Source organism: Halyomorpha halys, unplaced genomic scaffold, assembly GCF_000696795.3.
Source record: "Halyomorpha halys isolate HHAL.00 unplaced genomic scaffold, Hhal_1.1 Scaffold683.1, whole genome shotgun sequence".
Lineage (NCBI taxonomy): Eukaryota > Metazoa > Arthropoda > Insecta > Hemiptera > Pentatomidae > Halyomorpha > Halyomorpha halys.
The window spans coordinates 52,691-67,288 of record NW_027108384.1 but is presented as its reverse complement, the minus strand read 5'-3'; the positions used below and the strand labels follow the sequence as shown (position 1 = coordinate 67,288).

The 14,598-nt window shown below is 34.3% G+C and overlaps 1 protein-coding gene across 2 annotated transcripts in view; it reads right to left on the bottom strand.

Annotated features, from left to right (window-relative positions):
• Positions 1 to 1,396: 1,396 nt before the first annotated feature.
• The window catches only part of LOC106685343 (serine/threonine-protein phosphatase 2A regulatory subunit B'' subunit gamma), a 50,429-nt gene continuing 37,227 nt past the window's right edge, over positions 1,397 to 14,598 (bottom strand). For both annotated transcript variants that reach the window (XM_067046691.1, XM_014427946.3), the window contains 3 exons: positions 12,032 to 12,245; positions 11,644 to 11,771; positions 1,397 to 1,667 (listed from right to left, as the gene is read on the bottom strand). In XM_067046691.1, coding sequence (XP_066902792.1) covers positions 1,565 to 1,667; positions 11,644 to 11,771; positions 12,032 to 12,245 — 445 coding nt within the window. In that variant the 3' untranslated portion in view covers positions 1,397 to 1,564. The remainder of the gene's footprint in view (positions 1,668 to 11,643; positions 11,772 to 12,031; positions 12,246 to 14,598) is intronic.

Here is a 14,598-nt window from a genome sequence, read left to right as displayed (position 1 = left end):
AGGTCCCCAATCTGTGGTCAACCTGAACCTATCCGGCTCCCTCAGCTCGAAACCTCAAGATCTAAACTGCCTACTCCACTAGACACTAATAAAACCAATGACATTTCGTTGGATAATACCTTCATACAAAATCACTCACAGCACTTACCCTCTTCTGTGAGGTCTCCAGGCAGTTCTCTTGGTCCCGCCGAGCTCCATGAGCTTGATCCCTTGAGATCAGATCGTCCAGCTTCATCTGATCTTAATAAATGTAACGACATTTCGTTAGAAGTTACATTTCTCCTAAATGGTTCATTACGCCTCAACCCTAAAAGGTCCCTATTCAATCGGGCAATTTGCTCATCGGCATTGCAACCGCCCAACTCGGTCATCATAACCAGGGGAACGTAGGAAGCCGATAATTTTCCTAAGTGGTTGTGCGAAGGTTGCAATGTTCATCGGAATAAAGTTCCCCATAATATTCTTGTGTATCACTTCAAAAGGTGATTTTTATAACGTCAAAAACAAAACAACTTCTCTCTATTGTTTTTTATACTGAAAATCAACAGACGATTTCTTAGTGTCAGTGTGCACACACTTATCATCTCCACACTACACACTCGTAGTTACCAGCATTCTGGCCATCTTCGCCAGCTTAATCAGTTTAGCTACGGCGGGCGGACTATTTCGACTCATCCTCCAAGAGGTCAAGGCGGCCGTACATCGATCTACCTTCATGAGAACATCCAGGACAACAACCACAACCAGGGCCCAATTAATCACCGGTGATATAAGACTTTTTTTCTCTCTTTTGTTCAATTCATTTAATTTTGTAATAGTTTTAAGCTTTTTATTTTTTTTCTAGTTTGTACACTTTTATATATTTTGTGTTCCTTTTATTACGTTTACTTATTTAAAAATACAAAAATAACAAAATTCGGCTATTCTTTTCTTTTTACTACTTTTCAGGGTTGGGCTAGTTAAGGTTCCTTTTGAACCCCTACCAGCTGTAACACTGGTTATTGTTTTGCCATGATAAACAAATTTAATATTTTTTAATCTCTTAATTTTTTTATTGATATAACAGAATCTGATTGATATAACAGAATTTCAATATGAAACAGGTGCTGTGTGCTGTATTATGTTTAAAAAGAAAATAATATATATTGTTTTGTAAAAGGAGCACTTTATTCGGCATAAAGCCATCAATTAAAAAAAAATATTGTAAGAACTTCTGTAAAATGTTTTGTATTAATGAAAGGTTGGTTAAATACTAGATAAAAACTTAAAGGAAATCAAAAAGAAACAACATACAAACCCTTCATATTAGTTACACAAATGATTAAATCAATCTTGGCAGCAGTCATTTAACATAGGAAATATGTTCGCATAGGATTAACAACATAAATAAACAAAGTTTTAAAATACCAGTTACTTTATTTTAAACTCTATCCCAAATTATAAAATCATTCTACAATAAAAAGATTCAATTTAAAAATTAATAAAGTATTTGTTTGGATTAGTACTACCCAATTGACCAATATATTCTGTTGTTGTGGATTATAACCTGAAACCATAAACACTGTCAGATGTCTGTAGGGCCTTCAATGCCTCGTGTCTCTCGGTTTTCATGATTCCAAAAGCCATTTAAATCAATTAAAATACTGATTAGAGTACCTCCTTGGCCACTAAAAAAACAAGGAAAAAGAAGTCATTAAAATCAATTAATATATAACCTATACAACTAATTATTTTTTCATTAAAAACTTTACAGATATCTATAATTAATATACAAATAAATTCTTTAAAGGTGGAAAGATTTTTTACTAAATTAAAATATGTAAGATTAGATATAAATCTCAAAACCATATTTTTGCATAAAAGTATTATTTAATTAAAATCTTAAAAAAAAAAATAAACTCAACAATATATGTATTGTAATATCCTCTTTTATGAGTAAATAGATATTTTTTTATAAATAAATGGTTTTTAATATGTTTTTATTTTTATGTATCGTTTCAGTATTGTTCATTTGTAGAATTGAATCAAAAAAGCAAGCTAACCAATTTTCATCAGTCAAATATGAAGTAAAAATATGTTATTCAAAATAAAGAAGATGGTAGCGTGCGTCCTTTCCAAAGTCCGTTAAATCGTGGTCATGTTGAGCAGATTCAAATATTTTAAACTTTATTTAACTTCCCATCATAATTGTAGTTACAGTAAATTTAAGAAAAAATAGAAGTCAAGAATAAGTATTAAAGAAAAATATTCATATAGAAAAAATAAGTATAGAAGAAAAAGAAAACCACCAATCATCAAAAGAAGATTATATAATTGGTTAGTTTTGTTTTTAACTAGAATTTAATACATTTGTAAAAAAGCTATTAATTTAGTTTAATTGTTATTAGCAGAAAAGTGTTGGTTCTGATTACCTAGAAACCCACCCTGAGATTAAGAGTCTAAAATGTTATAAAATTCTACTATCTATTAATATTAAAGTTTTTCATTTGAACCTAAGCCATACTTTAGATATGAGAATAAGTAAAAACTATTAAAATTCCATTTATTTACTTTAAATAAATTTAAGAATATTATAACATGTATACATAACGTAAGTATCGGTGAAAGCAAAATGTCAAGAAAGAGAAGAAGGAATAAGATCTGATACGCTTGGACTGCTGTAACATACTAGCTTTATTTACATTATCTCTTTATATACATTCAATCAGCTGATCTCAGTCAGCTGACATTGAAGTAACAGCTGACTCAGACTGTAAATCTTTCCCATCAGTTTACGAACAATCCTTGTAAACTAATACTATACAATATAATAACATTGAAAACAAAAACAATAAAGAAAAACTATTTACAATAAAAAAAAATTCCTAAATACATGTCATTGTAAAAACTCACAAGCTCCCTATCATCTTCCTCCACTACATTCTGTTCTTCTGCCTCACCCGGTGTCTACTCCTGCAGGAATTGCCTAGACAGTTCTCTGGCCTCCTATTCTACTGCATTTACAGTAATAGCTCGAGACAACGAATCAGCTATCATATTTTCTTTTCCTGGTTTATATATTACTTATATGTTATGCATGGATTCCATATTGTGCTAGGAGCTCCAACCATCGCATAATCCTAGCCAAAGATTCCTTTAACTTTCCCACCCATTGCAGAGGCCTGTGGTCAGTGTGTACCCTAAACCTTCTGCCAAACACATAAGGTCTAAAGTGGTCAACAGCTCATACTATTCCCAAGAGCTCTTGTTCCAACGCACTGTATCTGGTCCCTGTCTCTGTTAGGCGCCTACTGGCATACGCCACTGGGCGATCTCCCCCTTTACCATCCTGAGACAACACTGCTTCCAATACATACTCACTTGTATCTGTAGTGATTGTGAATTGCTGAGTGAAGTCTGAGAAAGCAAGCACCGGCACCTGCTGCAGCTTCTCCATTCACCACCTGATATTGTCTTCCACTATAAGAGTGATGATCACCTTCCTGCCTTTCTTCAGAAGGTTGTTGAGTGGGACGAGGTACTCAGCCATTTCTGGCACAAATCTCCGGTAATAATTTAAAGTTCCCAGCAACCTCCGAACTCCCTTTACATCCCTAGGCACTCTCATCTTCAGCATGGCTGGGATTTTGTCTCCATCGAGTTTAACTCCTTCCCTGGAAATCGTGTGGCTCAAAAAATTTATTTGTTCTTGTCACGATGATTTCTTTCCCAATTATTTAAGCTCAAATGCTTGATTCTCTGGAATATGCTGTGTAAATGATGCACATGTTCGTCTTCATTCTTACTGAACATTATAAGATCATCCATATAAATCTGGTATACTGATTCCTCTATTCCCCTCAAAAACTCATACATCAGGCGCTGGAAGGTTATGGGAGCATTTTTGAGGCCAAACGGGATCCTTTTAAATTCATAGTAGTATCTCTCGACTGAATGCTGTCTTATGTTGATCCTTAGGGTACATTTTGGTTTGATGATATCCAGCCTTCAAGTCTAATGTGCTGAATACTGTTGCCCCACTCAGCCTGTCTAAAATGTCTACAAATCTGTGGATTGGATACTTTTTGCCTATGGGATTCTCATTCAGCTTCCTGTAATCTATCACCACTGTACTTTTCAGTAGTTTCATCTAGCGTACTCTTCTTTTTAACCGCCCACAATGGACAATGTGGATTTACTATCAATAATTATTCCCTGGTGTTTTAAACTTTTGAGCTCTTCCCGGATGTGGTGACAAAACGCCTGCGGGTATCACCTTTCTTTCACATATGTAACCTTATCTCCTATTAGTATGGCCTCATGTACTGTCTTCCCCTTTGCCCCAAGCATGTCTCCTTTAAAAAAAACTATCTTCATATTCTCTCCTAAATCTCTGTCTCTAGTCCTCAGCCTCATTGACTGCTCTTACCTGAGCGCCTTCGGTTTTTCTTTGTCGATGACATTTGTACATTTTACTCCCAAACCTAATTCTCCATTTTCTCTTGCTTTATTAGGGGTATTCATGATCTTTGGTTTAACATGTTAAAGCGTGTTAAATGGAAAAACTTATGTTAAATGGAAAAAAATTGCCTTCTTTTGCCGTGGTAAAACGAAATAACATTTAACATGGCTGAGAGTCTGTTACTTGGTCTGTTAAATGGAGAATGACGTCACACAATAGACCAGTTGAGATTGCCGCCATTTTTGTTGTTGTGACAGCTCAGTTCTTTCGTGTGTTTGTGGTATTCATACCCCTGTTATTAAACCAGAATGGATAAGTTTCATGATACATTTGAGAAAAAAAATAGAAGAGGTAACAAGGAACAAATTAGATGGACGGTTAATGAAGTGACGAAGCTGTTGGAAATTTTATTACATCTTAAAGAATCATTTGAGGTAAGTGTACAATTAATTGTTTCTATACATATTTAAATTAAATATATGAATATATAAAACTTCGGGTAATCTTTCTTAAAAAATATAAAGGAAATTCAACCAGGAATAAAATTGTATAAGTGAGCATTGCACTTTGAAAACAATAGAAAATAATAATAAACACTGATTTTACTAGATGATGGTTGGGGGTCCTGTCAAATGAAACACAAATAAGTTGGTGTAGCTTATTTAATTGTGCCATTTCGGTTAGAGTTTCTAGCCTTTATCAGGGCTAAGGACAGAACAAGATAACTACCAATAAGTATATAAAATAAAATATATACAGAATGACATTAAGTGAATAATTTCACTAGTATGTCATCCAGGGTCAACTATCTCTCATAATTATAAACCTGATTTTAATTTTGAAATGTGTTCACGCTCAAATGTAATGAGTCAGTACATAACACAAATAAGTTGAAATAAGTTATTTTAATTAACCTTCATTGAAGGCTAGAAATTCTGCCCGAAACGATAGCACTATTAAATAAATTATTTCAATTAATTGATGTTATATTTTGACCGCACCCCCCAACCTTCTTCATGTATAAATATATATATAGCTCTCCTAATTGCACTTTATTTTGATGTTGTGTATTAAATTTGTATTATCTTAGTAATTTTATTGTAATTGTTTTAGAAATCATCTGCCCAGATTTTTTATAGTAAAATAAAAGAAATTGAACAAACATTAAATAAATTTAAATGGAAGAATATGCGAGATAAAGTTCGCAACTTAAAAAAAAAATATAAAGAAATCATAGATTGGAGAAATGGGACAGGTGCAGGACTACAGGAAGAGGACAAGGAGGCATCAATCAAAGGTACTAGTTTCTTCAATTTTTTATTCCTAATCATTGACTTTAAGTACCTCATACATTATTTATATACTAGCTACTATTTACAATTTTTTTTTTTTTGTTACAGTGCTTATAGAGAAAAAATGTCCCATGTTCAATACTTTGGATGACATATTTGAGGAAAAGGTTAATATATATTTTCCCTACGTATTTGAGAATGAGGAGCTTGAGGATCCCCTATCGGCAGGAAAAAAACTCCCTATTCTAGAGTCAGAAAATCAGGAGAATATTTTAACTGACTGTGATGAGGTTGCTGTTCCTTGTAGTTCTGCTACAGTTATCTCCATAACTCCTTATCCACAGGAAGTGCTGTCTCCTTGGGGCTCGATGGACTCCAACAGAGATTATACTAACAGATCTTTTGCAGGTCCGAAGAGGGGCCTCAAGAGGAAACAAACTAACATGATTAGTCATTTAGTAGAGATATGATATAAACTCAAACAAAAAAACAGCGTATCATGTAAATAAATCTGACTTAATCATAATGTTTTGTTTTTAGGTAACACAATTAAGAACCAAAGTATTAGCAGACCGCCTTGAGTTGAATAGGGAGCGATTTCAATTTGAAAAACAAAGGATTGCGGAGGAGCAGAAGCTTCGCAAAATTAAAATAGAAAAAAATTTGAATTGAAAAGATTGAAATTAGAGCTTCTAAAGAAGTCCGATGCGACAAAATAATTGCACTAAAAAATATTTGTAAGTATTTTATTTAAAAACAAATTTGATCCTTTTTTCTCAACTTTATTCTTTTCAAGACCTTCCAACGTTTCGACCCTCAGGTCATTTTCAAGGATACCTTTACTTTGTTGTCATTTTCTCTTTTAAAATTCTTAAAAATGCCGACAAATTGCCAACAAAGTTTGCAAATGTAAATGAAAGAAAGAAGAGAAGTGGTTAGTACAAGTTTTAAATTTAAGAAAGAGTTATATAGAAGAAGTTATAGATGGGACAAAGGGAATTAGCCGGTATTTTTAAGAATTTTAAAAGAGAAAATGAAAACAAAGTAAAGGTATCCTTGAAAATGACCTGAGGGTCAAAACGTTGGAAGGTTTTGAAAAGAATAAAGTTGAGAAAAAAGGATCAAATTCGTTTTTAAATAAACTAAACCACTCTCAAACAAGAATATATTAATAAAAATTAATCTAAATTTGTAATTATGTATATATTATTTATTATTTGTGTATCACTAATTAAATATACTTTATAAAAAGTGGAAATTAAGATCGCAGCAGCCCCTCTCTCCCTCAAATAGATGTAAGCTCATAAGACACTCATAAGCTGAAGAGACTCATGAATTGTTTTGTAAGATTTATCTTTGGGTTCCCAAGGCACTCTCAAGTCTCCCGCTGGTATTCCGAGTTGAAGTGGCTCTATCCAACCTCCCGAAGGCAATACTTCCTTGGTGTTTTTCTATTCCAAGCTCTTAAAACCTCAAAAAACCTTCCTATATCATAGTTCTCCTCACTCTTTGTTCATCCATCCACTCATTAAACACCAGATCCCATCCGAATGATTTATATATGCCCTCCTATAGAACCTCCTTGTTTAGCAAATCCTTCCTCATATGTGCAACCTCCCTCTGGAATTCTCTTCCCATCTCCATTCGCCAGTCCTCATCCATTCTCTCCTTTAAACAACACCTATTCCTTCATTTATTGAATAACCAAACCTCCACATCTTTGTAATCAAATAAATAGGCAGGTATTGATTAACATTATAAACAGTAGTAAAGCCAATACACCAATGTAATTTCATTCTACTATCTGAAAATTTGTAAACGCTCGCCAGATAAAAATCTCACTATATGAACCATGTAATTATTCTTAGGGGACATATGTCCCAGAATAAAGTTATTTTTTTATTTCATTTCATAAGCTAAACTTTCACACAAATTCCACTGTTCACTCACTCTAGGCATGTTGTAATTAATTACTTAAATCAAAACTGAAGTAAACAATAACATGAGGGTCTGGAAGGAAGGTTATAAACATAAAGGCTTATACAACAAGTTGCTGAGAAAATCCGCTAGGGGCTCTTATGCATTAAACGTTTAACATGACTTTAAATAGGGCTGCTCACAATCTTATAGTTATAACATTTAACATGGTAAAACATTTAACATTTAACACAACATCATGAATACCCCTTTATTAACCCAAGCACCCACCTTCCCTAGCAGGTCACACCCCACAATCACTTTGTATTCCCTCAGCATACTACCTAAAATATGTACTGGCAAGTTCTCCCTACTAAATCCCCACCGGTTCAACCCTATCTCCGCCTCCCCCTCTACCTCACAAGGGCCACCCAGGGTGATCAGTTTACATTGGCATTTCTGAATCTTGTATGTCCTCTCTCTATCACAGAGCTTTTGCAAGGCTTCTCGGCACATGATGGTATTGGAACTGCCGGTGTCCACCAGGCATCTAACTCCTGCTATCTCTATTATAGGAAGACCGCTGCTCTTCTCCCTCACATTATAATTCAGCAGGGTGCGGTCGCCCCTCTGCTGACAACCCCTTCAGATGTTTCATGTCTTCCTCTCTCCAGTCCCTCGCCTCCATTCTTCTCTGTTTCCTCGTTTCCATCTTGTCTCCTTGACATCTTCTTCGGTCTCTGATGCTTGTGTAGGTTCATCTGAAGATCTATTCAACCTACAGTGGCTTCGCAAAAGCCAAGATGGCGGTGTGTGTCCTCCAAAAAGTTAGTTGAATAGTGGCCATGTTGAGCAGATTCAAATATTTTAAAAACTTTATTTAACTTTCCATCATAATTGTAGTTACAGTAAATTTAAGAAAAAATAGAAGTTAAGAATAAGTATTAAAGAAAATTATCCATAAAGGAAATCATAAAAAAAAACTCAAAACCATAGTGCTACAATCGATATTGAGAACTAATACCCAGAGAAGGGGAAGGAAGAAACCTTGGTTTTTCAGATTCGTTGCTTAGGCATGGGGGGGGGGGGAATGATATTTCCTGGATGAGGAGGTCCTCATTATCTTTTGTCTAGCTCAAGGGTGAACATCTTAAAAAAGAGGACATCCAAGAGTCACCCAAGAAGAATAAGGGACTCTTGGTTTGGATTGCCTGGTGAGAGGACGTCCGTATCCTGAAAGCAGAGGTGACTGGAAGCCATTGTTATACAGTTAGACATAGCATTTTGGGAAAGAAGACATCAAGACCCATCAATAATCAAAAGAAGACCATATAATTGGTTAGTTTTGTTTCTAACTAGAATTTAATACATTAGTAAAATAGCTATTAATTTAGTTTAATTGTTATTAGTAGAAAAGTGTTGATTCTGATTGCCTAGAAACCCGCCCTGAGATTAAGAGTCTAAAGTGTTATAAAATTTAAATAAAATTCTACTATCTATTTAATATTAAAGCTTTTAATTTGAACCTAGGCTATACTTAAGATATGAGAATTAAGTTAAAACTATTAATATTATTTTTATTTACTTTAAATAATTTTTGAATATTACAATATATATCATGCCATCCTTCCTCTGGATGATCCCTATCCTCATCTGTTTCCATCCATGTGATGGTAGATGATTCCCAGGGACCCAAGAATTATATTTTCTCCCATCTTTGTTATTTCCTGGATATCAATTCCGAGTTCATCCATGAAGCTCCTAGTGAGTTTTAGTATTGAAGTCTCTTTCTGCACAGGCCTCATGGAAATTTTCCTAAAGGAAAGGGATGCATTTATTGTAAATTTCCTATTTTTCTCTTTCCACTTTATTTGCCTGGTCAAGATCATTATTTTCATATCTTACAGTGGGATCCATAATGATTGCTGACTTCCTGTCTTAAGGAAAGCAAAAATATTAGCATATCGTGTGGATCCATCCGCATCCATGCAGTAGACCTCATGGAACCAGGCAAAATCTATTTCTTTTTGGAGCTTCATTAACTTGTACTTTATCATAATTGATATTTACTGTGGTGTAGGAGTATTATGAGGAGGGAGTTGTAGGGGCATTTCCCCATCACATGTGCCAATGTTTCAGGCCCAATTTCTCTATCATGTCTGTTGACACCTGGGACACCACAAAGGGGTGTATAATTTATATTCAATTTTTGGGCATTGACCATTCAGAGCCCGCAAGTATTTGTTTCTCATATTTAAAATAGTTCTCTTTTGGGGTCGCTTTGAAATGGCATACTCAATTGCCCTGCCACCTGCAACTAGCCCATTCCTCAAACACATTTTCATGTAGTAACTGCTATAGAGCTTTCACACTCTGATGTCCCTGATCAACACCTAATCCATCAGCGCATTCAGCAAACTCATCTGAATAATGGAATGTGGACTGGAACAGAGCATAGAGTACATTGGAAAGTCACTGAGCAATGGACAAGTTTTGTAGAGGAGCCTCCCATTAGTAGCGGATTAAGCCTAATCCTCGATACCTCCTCGGAGCATACAACATTGCTGTGGAGGTGTTTGTAGGGAGCCATATAATTGCTTTAACACTCCAGCAAATCACTTTGTGAGGGGAGCACTTTGGAAAGGGTAAGAAATATTGGTTGAAAAAAGTAAACACCTAGTTTATTTACACAACATAAACCAATGAAACAAGAATTTAGTAATTATAAAAAATAGTAAAACAAGTGATTTCCTTGAGAGATAGCAAGACTGATATGCTAGCAATCCATGTCTGTGCCCAAAACCTAATAAAAGAGGGTATGAGGGACAGGCTCATCACAATTTTTACAGATAATCAGACGGCCATCTATGCGCTGAGTAATTACATAACCCATTCAAAATTGGTAAAAGAGTGAAAAATTAATTTGAACTCTATTTCCGTGTCAACAAGGTGAGGGTCAAATGGGTGCCTTGCCAGGAAGGGATCTGAGAATGTTCCCTTTACACCAATCCCATTTGCAGTGTCAGTCTCAACTATGCAAAGAGATGCATTAAAGTTACTGCTGAGGCAAGGCTGGGTTATACTGAAGGAACACCTGGAGGAAAGAACAGTCAAAGATGTTCCTAAAAGGTTCTTGTCTAAAAAAAAGTGTAACATTTCTTCATACAGACAAGATTACCTTAAGGAGGATGACAGGATTATATACAGGACACTGTCAGGCGAATAAACACCTGTTTAATAAGAGATTAACAAAAAAAACATTATAAATGACAAAAATAATTTGCAACCGAATTTTAAAAAGTGATAATTTTTGAATATTAATTGCATTATTTATTTTAGAAAGGGAATAAGCACCAAAATAGGTTGTGGGTAACCCAGATAAAATATGTCACAACAATAAAATCTGAATAATAAAAAAATTTAAAAAATCAGAGTATAATAAATTTCTAAAAATTTTAATAAAGGTGTACTTTGGCATTCATCAAGGAGACTTTTTTTACCAAGTCTATCCAACATAACTCTGGATGGTGCTAATTACAAATTATAGAGCTAAATATGTTGTTATTGTAGATAAAACATGGAACATTTCTGCCTGCATTGACAACCTCATAATTGCATATATATATATATATAATATAATAAAATATTTAAAGCTAAATACAGTTTTACAATAATAAAAATAAAAATTATAATTTATATAAAAAAAAAAAAATATCGAGCAACAGGTGTAATAGCTTAGTTACGATGATAATACTGAAATGTATGTTATATTTAGTTATAATAGAAAAGAAAACAAACAGAAAATAAATAAGAATAAAAATGGTTACATATAAATTAATTTTATATGTAATAAATTGATTACTAAGCTGTGCCATGTGCCAAATATATTTGGGCACTACTGCTTGAGAAATAAAGCCTTTCTCTATTTAAATGTTAGATGTAGATACCCCTTGTTTTTTTATGAATATAAGATTTTTTGAGAAGTCAACATACCAGTTCAAAATATCTTGTAAAGTAATTTTAGAGGGATCTGCCGGTTTTATCATATCAAACATCTCATCTTTCACATCTTGGAAATTAACAGGATCTTGTCCATTCTGTTTCATCTGATCCTGGATCGCCTACCAACATAAAATGTTACAATGAAGCATTTAAACTATCAACATAAAATATGTCTATAATACATATAAACTAACATAAAAAAAAAAATAAAATAATGAATGATATTCAAACAAGCTTCATAAATCAAAATTTAGTTATTCCTTTTAAAATAATATTTCTGTTGAATTATTATGAAAAATGTATACAAAGATGACACTCGATGAATATCTGAAAGAATCTTAATTCTTTCAAACTTCAACAATAATAAAAGTATACTTACTCGAAAAAAATAATTCAAGGTAAATGCGTCTAAATAGCCTTTTCCTTTAATATCTAAAATCCTAAAGAAATAGTGTAATGATTGAGGTTCTTGACGGTTCTCAAGAGCCAAAACAAAGTCAAGGTAAGTTTTATAATCCATTTCTCCTTCATAAGTAAGACACTCTTGATATACTCTTTCCAAAAATACACTTGTTAATGTTCCAGTACCTAACCTAAAAATGACATTTTACTTAGCAGGTACCAATGGTATAAAACATTAACTAAATATGTTATAAAACTGGTGTCCCATATTAAAATGCACACTCACTTTAATATAAATAGCTCAAAGTATATCTGTACCTAAGTTAGGCCCATTACAATTAACTAGTTGGTGGGAAAGAAAATATGGGTATGGAAATAATTTATTAGTAACGGAAAGTGCTAGACTCTTTGAATAAGATTATCTGGTCACATGTGCTTCAAATGATTGCAGGTGGTTGTGGTTGGATAATTTTATGGTTAGAAAATATTTCTAATAGGAGGTGAAACAATTTTGGAGTGAAACAAGAAAATATTGATAGCTATGATCCAAAAAAATAATAATAGTAATAATAATAGGGTAGGTTATAATCCACAACAGTACATAAATATCAGATAATGGGACAAGACAAGGTAAGTATTCCCCTTTTCATTTTAATATTTTTATTTGTTCATCGGGATGTCAAAATGAAAAAATTAAGCTCTCTCTCTCTGAATGCACAAACCAAAACACTGATTTTAGCAAGTGTAGAGGCTTCAAATTCAAGAAAAAGTCAGGATCCACCTTTGAGACGGGATGTTCTGTCAGATAGTGTAGGGAAATCATGCTTCCACCTACAAATTAAGAGAGATTAAGTAGATTAATATGAGAAGATGGTCAGGGGTGCAGTCAGGAAAGATAAACAAATAAACAAAACTTATTTATTTGTACCAGAGTTTCAACCTGAATTTGAGGCCTTCATCACAGCTGAAAAAACAAAATGAGATAACCTTAATTCAGAGAAACATAAAAAATAAAAAGACAATAATGACAAACAAACTCGGAAATATACATAACAATAAATTAGGATAGTAGTTGATATTAATAGAAGATAAAGGGGCCTCTACATGTTGGCCAAGCCATGGCGAACGCAGACATGCATGAGCATGTGGATGGGTGGCTTGTACGAGTTGGCCTAAGATCGTTACCGATCCGTCGAGAGTCGGTTTTTTGGACACAGATCAAAGAGGTTCGTGAGAGCCGCTCGTGTAGCACCTCCACCATTGTTCTTTGTGTAGTTGCAACTGAGAGCTGTTAGGAGATTAAAGGTGTTTGTTGGTACTTTTTATGATAATTTTTATATTTATATTTAATTTCCTTTTATTTTATTTTTTTGTAATAAAAATAATATAATCCCAGTGCAATAGCTAAAACCTCTTGTACGTCCGCCATGCTTGCCTCTCTAAATAACACTGACATCTGGATGGTCCACTCTTTGTTTACCGAGCATTTGTACAAGCCTCTGATTCGTGGCGAGCGGCCAACATGTGGATCCGCCTTAAAATGATAAAAAACAATTAAAAAACAGAGGGTCTGAATTCTATTTTTTAAAATTTGATTTTCGATCGTGCATGTGGATTTAGATTTATTGTTACTTTTGGATTTTTCTTTGAATGGGGTTAGTTTTTTACTAAGTTTAAAAGGTTCCTGACTATTTTTGAATTTGGATCCTCTTCAAGTCTGATTCCACTTGTTATATCAGATTTTTGATCGCACATGCCCATTTCATTTTAATGTCACACAGATGTTTTCTTTTCTTCATTTCTCATGCATGGGTTAATTGTTGTGCGCAATTAATGGGGCTCTGCGATCCCCGGACACCACACACCTCACACTATAACATTACAAAACTCATTTAAACTGACACTTATGGACATATAGAGTACACATACTAGAGTCACCTCCCCTAGGAGCTACCATGCTGCCGGCCAAGGTGAATTCACCAGTAGACCTACTGTCCTAGGGCATTAGGACCTTTCTGACTGGGCCAATCACCCGCCAGGAAGTAACTATACGATTCAAAGAAATCATATTAGCCTCGGAACTGGACTGAAAAATCGGAAACAACATGGCAGGAAAAAAGACTTTAGAATAGGAACATAAAAACTATCACAGGAAAGGCAGTGGAGATCATAAAGTACAAGGTGGACATTCTTGGTATTTCTGAGGTAAAAAGGAAAGGAATTGGGGAATGAGAGTTTGCATAAGGGATATACTCTCATACATTCAGGAGTCCCTAAAGGTGAATATGCTAAGGAGGGAGTCGGCTTTGTCGTTGGTGAAACATTATACAAGAAAATGGAGGACTGGGTCCCTGGACATAAAGGCATCAAAGGAAATGAGAGAGCAGACTACCTAGCAAGGAAAGGATTTGAGTATGTTCCTCTCACACCTGACCCCATATGTGGAATTAGTCTCAGCCATGCGAAGAGACATATCAAAAAGATCGCTGAGAGCAAGGCTGGGTTACTCTGGAGAAATACCAGAGGGATGGAACAATCAAAAAT